General features: G+C 43.7%; 1 protein-coding gene across 1 annotated transcript in view; it reads left to right on the top strand.

Annotated features, from left to right (window-relative positions):
- Window positions 1-3678: 3678 nt before the first annotated feature.
- The window catches only part of LAMA4 (laminin subunit alpha 4), a gene marked incomplete at its 5' end in the record, with an annotated part of 95883 nt that continues 93561 nt past the window's right edge, over window positions 3679-6000 (top strand). Inside the window, one exon of the mRNA XM_084285203.1 lies at window positions 3679-3879. Within this exon, the coding sequence (XP_084141329.1) occupies window positions 3679-3879 (201 nt within the window). The remainder of the gene's footprint in view (window positions 3880-6000) is intronic.

Raw genomic sequence — 6000 nt, 5'->3', positions numbered from 1 at the left:
AAAAATGGCATGATGGGTAAGAATACTGTTTTCACTTGGTAAGTTTTAATTTCACTAATCCTGCATGGATAACCAACTGGCTGCTCTGCCTTGGAGGGGTCCACACCCTTGCATGGGTCCCCCACAGCTGCAGTCCTTCATATGCACACCTTAAGGAGCATTGAGTGTGTCTTTCTGCATCTCCAACCAGCTCCTCAGCAACGTCCCCTAACGTGCATCTCCTCCATTTCATTTCTCCAAATGCATCTCTTCATGTTGTTCCTCATGAAGTCCCTTTTAGCATAAGCACACCTTTAGTTTTGGGTGTCCTCTGTGTGCCTGCATGTCTCCTCCAATCTCTGCTGCCGCAGCTGCTACTGCCCTTTCTTGCATGAGTCTGAGCAGAGGAGCCATGTCTTGGGACATTGTTTCCATCTGTGGCTGAGCTGGCCCAACGCCATTCATGGCTGCCTCTTCCACAGGGCACCCTGCAGTCCATACTCCCAATTTCTGCCTTTTATTCCAAATCTAACTAATTTGGAATTGAAAAGCCAAATTTTTGAACACATAAGCATTATGTGACCTAAATACATGACTGCAGGATTTCAGCCTAAACTGAGTATGCATGCATACCCTGTTCAACTTCCTTTCACCATCTCTGCAAACAAAAGGCTTTAAAAATCAATTAAGCTGTCAAAGTGTAATAATTCATTTAATTTTAATTCCTTGAATTAATTAATTTGTCAAAACTGAATCGCTTAGCATGGTTGATACTTAGCATTGGCCACCAATACCTCTTAAAACCTGATACTTTAGTGACATACTCACATTCCTAAATTGTACCATACTCCCACTCCTAAACTGTACCAAATCCACTTCATTAGGTAGATGAAAAGACACAAAGAAACCTTATAGATACTGCAAATCACCTTTTTCTTTTTCTCCTTTTCTTCTTTTTTTAAATAGGAACTCCTTTAAAGTCTTCTATTCTGAAATTTCATTTATTGAAATTATCCGAAAATGTTCTTGTTATCAGTGAAGCATAACTTCAAAATTGTGAAAACTGGGAGGAATCTTTTTTTTCATTGCTGCAATCTAGGGAAAAAGAAAAAAAAAAAAAAAAGAAAGAAAAGAAAAGTAGCCAAAAGCAATTGTACAAAAACAGTGCTACACCTTATTTTTTTGTTCTGCTGGAATTAGAAATCTTGTTGTCTAGAGCCAAAACCTTAAGAGCTAATGACTTCCTAGGAAATCTAAAGGTCATAGAGTTTGGATAACCCTCAAGAAACCATTTAATTCATTCTTCCACCTTTAACACTTTAATTTGTCAGATTTCTCTATTGATAACTTTCCCTCTTTGCTGGACGCTGACTAAGAATGTCCTACATCTTCTTCTCATACCTATTGTCTTTAAAATTACAACTCATTTTCTGCCTTTAGCTTTCAGCTTTTGTCCCAGTATGTTTCTCCTGTGCTCAGATGTAGTGTCAATTTCCCCCATTTCTTTCTAGAGCTCCAGGTCTTGAAAGAGCTCACAGTTTGACCAAGTCTTGTATTCTCCATCTTTCTAATTCATGTCTTTTTTTTTTCTTTTTTTTTTTTTAACAGGCCACCTACTTTTTTCAATTCTTTTTTCTATTAGGTAAAACAAATTTCTTCTGAAGTATCTAAACTTGCTGAAGATTGCCTGCCAGAAATATGGAGATATGGCTTTCCTGTTTTTCCCATCCACCTGTTTATGAACCTTAAGTAACTATTCCCCAAGCTACCGTTCACTGTTGTTTTCTCAACAGTTCCTCCCTAACACATATTCTAGTCATTTGCTGCACAATTCACTGGGCAGTTTTAAATTTTCGTTGCCACCACATTAGTAGTGATTCTGCTTTTTGCCATCAAGATGTTTTATTCTCCCTCTTTCTCCTGCTTTAAGTGTTATCTTTACACATGGAACTTGCTCCTACAGCAGGATGCTTAAGGGGAGCCACACAGGGTCACTGCCTGGAGCCTCCCTTGTCTTTTTCTCCATGAACCTTTGGACCAGCTCCAGGCCATTCCCAGAGCTGCCATTAGAAGGAAGAGATAGAAAACTCCTGGCAGCCTCCAATAACATCTCAACATCAGGATCCTGGGAGGCAGCATACTTGCTGCTATATCAGATCCAGACTACGGAGGGATGTCTCCCATATGCTCAGGATGGAATTACCTGCAACCACCTTGGCCATGTTTTGCTTCCTCCTACAAACCTTGGTGCTGAACCTCACAGCCTTGGGTTGCACAGCTTTGTCTTCTTGCTCACATTTCTGAAATATAGAAAGCTTCTTGGTTGTTAACTTATTTGTTGTCTCTGTGACACATGTACAGCATTTATGGGCCCAATTCTTTGCCTACAGGTATGCAGAAACTCATAGATAACCAAAGAAATTTTATCCTTAATCTCAATTGGCAGCTTAATCTTGTTTAATAATGTCTTCAACCAGATACAAAAAGTGAGAGGAAGGGAGAAAGAGGGAACCCACTCCTAGAAGGAAGCATGATAAGCCAATCTCTAGTACAGTGGTGTTACAAATCCCTTAAAACAGGACCTCTAAAGAATGTGATGCTGACAGGCATGGTGCACTTTAGTATAATTACATCCTCTCTTTGTCCCAAAACCTAGGAAGATTTTCACGTTGTCTTTTTGAGATTGGAATCATAAAATTAGGTCAGCTGTGGGCAATATATTCAGCTTGCTTTCATACACTGCAAGCCTTGTTAGCAGGGCCTCACAAAGCATCTCTTGAAAAAGGAATACAAGATGCTCTTTGTAAATAAAAGTTCATGAGTCTGAGTAATGAAGTCATTTTCCAAAATTGCAGTGAACGATATTCTTTTTCACAAGCCGAGAAGCTGAGAGGTGGGCTTGAGGAAAAGGATTTCAATGAAGCATGTTAGAGCAACCACTTCGCCCTATTAGCCCATGGCACAGCCAGGCTGCCTCCCTCCTCCTCCTCCTCCTCCCGCCCACAGCCTCCCCTCCCCCAAGCCAAAAGAAAAGGTTGGTCGAGAGGCTTTTTAATAAATTTGGCACCTTCCTGCGTTCCACTGAATAAACTGGAGATGTTAAAAAATAAAAATTAAAAAAAATAGCTGTCACAAGAGCCCCTGCTTGGTGCAGAGGGGTCGATGGTGCCCAGGCAGGGTTGTGGGGGTGGCGCAGGGGGAGGAAAGGCTGACCTCACTTTCTGAACAGCAAAGTTTGAGTGGGAGGGTCTGGGCACGAAAGGTAAAAAGAGAACGATGTGAACATGTGAAGGAAGCCAGAGCACTGAGCACAGCGTCAGTCTGTATCCTGACAGGGGGAGATAAGGTGGCTGGGGAGCCAGCGGTGCTTTCCTGGAATACAATCTCCGTTTGACACTCTCTGCTTAAGCACTGCCCATCTGTATGTTATTGAGCTGGAGCCTCTGGGGAAAAAGAGGAGCCACAGGCACAGAGAGTGAACGAGGGAGGCAGCAAAAGCGCTTTTCTTCCCTTCCTTTTTTTTTTTTTTTCCCTTTTAAATAAGGATCTGGTTAGACTGCCTTGAAGTGCCACATCTGGAAACTGAACACTGAAAGTTAAAATAACTGAGGCACCACTAAGCCAAGGGGGGCTGATTGCAGAAGAGGGTAAACAATTACTAAGACGCTAGAAGACCACTTCTGGATGTGAGGGGAGGAAATGGCTTTGATCTCCGCCTGGCCCCTGTTTTTTCCAATATTATTCTTTTTGAGATGCTTCTCCTCCAGCACAGCCTCGAGCTCGGGAGGCGCCTTTCAGTTTGACATTGAAGGTAGCTCAGCGGTCAGCGTGCACGAAGCCACTGTTATCAGAGGGCAGCAGCAGGCAGTAGCTACTGGAAGCTGGGTGCCTTTTGCTGAGGTACAGTAACTGCGTTCTCTCTCTGGTGTCTGCGCTTTCCTGCTTTCATCTGTCTGTGTTGAAGTTCCCATCTGGTTAACATTAGCTTAATCATTCGATCCTTAAAGCGATACCGGAGATTTTTTTTTTTTGCGGGGGGTCTGAGACACTGCATTTGGAGACTAGAGAGATACAGCTCAGGACTTCAAAATGTACACATGCCATGCCTGCTGCGAGCAGACAGCTGCTGTACTCTGCAGTGAGACCAGCTTAGCACGTCTCTGACTTTCCTGCCAACATAACTAAGCAGGCCTGTCCAAACAGAGCTGTTTTACAAGGGTTAATTGTCGCAACACTTTTCTGCTTGCTCCGTGTATTGCCTGGGATTTTAGCTCACTTAAATTTCCAGAGTCTCTCTTCTGGGGGCAAACACCATACTCAAGAGTTTTGTACTTCTGTCTCTGAATACCATCCACCTCCAAAATCTGAAGTTCTTTCTGGTGATGAGAGCAAGGATAATAAATCAAGTGTGTGTAGGAAACTGCCTGCAGAGAAAACACCTGCAGAGATTTTAAGCTTTCCAAAAAATACGAGGTTGGGATTAGTGACAAATGAAATTAGAGAGATCTGAAAAGTAATTTGACTGTGGAAAATTTTCCTGCAGTCCCTGTATGTGGGGATTGGTTGATACTTCTCATTCTATCATCTGGAATGAACTATTCAAAAATAAAGCTTGAGAAAACAATAAATTACTCCAGCATACTCTGAGAGGGGGATACAGTAATGTCTCATGCGTGGGAGATGCAAAGTAGGAGGCAAATTGAGTTACATAAGGTCATGGGAAGAGAAGGAGTAGTTCTTATAGCATAACATCCAAAAATGAGGTGCGATTAGCACAGACATGTCAGCATGACAATATCAAGATCACAATCTCTTATACCAGAAGGCTAATCTCCCCTCCCTTCCATCCCCCCATACTCCAATTACCAGAACTAATAGCCATGGAAATAAATGTACAAGCCTTTCAGAGGGTCGAGGTTACCACAGCGCTGGGCAGAGCTCATCCCCACGCTGCTGTGCCTCCAAGCAGCTGCACAGCCTCCCAGAACGCCTGCTCACCCTGCGAGGGACCCACTGAGAAACATGACCTGTGTGAGAAAATTGGAGGCTAAACTCTGCTCTGCTCGGTGTAAGGGCTCTAAGGAGCCGTTGGGGACTTGGACAGGCTCCATGCTGTGGGATGTACATCCCTTCTCCACCGGCCTGGGATCAGCCCCTGGGAGGCCGTGTTGCCACCTGTTGCTTACAAAATGGAAACTGCCTGAATGAAAAGCCAGATTTAGGAGCCGAAGGGGTTTTGTAGCTAGATTCCATGGGATAATGGACATAAGCGATTAACAGCCTTTCTCAATATGATTATGTGGTACATTGTTCCCATAAGTCATGTCAATAGGCTTTACCTTAGGAAAGTGTTGTGGGATATATTGAACATTATAAAGGAATACCAGTTCCCATCACCCATCCCAATTACCCTTAAAGTTTCATTTGTACAGTCTGATCTTATAGGCCTACTAACTGGTGTTCCTTTCAGCAGTTTATTTCAGCCCCATGCAATGGTAACTTTTACACTGTTCAGATCCCATGTTACAAATGGATGCTGCTGCCTGCAGTAGTCATGCCAAGGTCCTTGAGTGCAAGAAGTTATGGTTTCATGAGGAAGGAGCTCAGGGTCCCTTGCTGCCTGCAGATGCACCCCATAATTTCATTTCAGGACCCACCTCCATGGCAACTTCCTCTGAAGTCCAGTAGGATTCCCTCCGGGGTCAAGGCTGATGTCTCTCTAGCAGTAAGAACCCCCTGCCCATCAATCCACAAGTTGGTAACGGCAGCTGGGGAACCTACCCTAAGCCCAGAGATTGACATGGTGGCCAGAGAATTAATTTGGTAGTCTCTTGCCAGGAAGGAGCATTTTCTCCAGCCATCAGAGACTTTCCCCCTCCTGCGTCCCACTATCCCTCATCCAGCCCTGGGAACAGGACTTATCACAGCAGTTCTGAGTTAGCCTTCTCCAAGCCCAAGTTCTTAACCCACAGCTCACAGTGAACCGCAGTATAAACTCCCTTACACAGCACGGCTTGATTC

This window comes from Netta rufina (assembly GCF_964035555.1).
Source record: "Netta rufina genome assembly, chromosome: 3".
NCBI lineage: Eukaryota > Metazoa > Chordata > Aves > Anseriformes > Anatidae > Netta > Netta rufina.
This window is presented reverse-complemented; position numbering and strand designations above follow the sequence as displayed.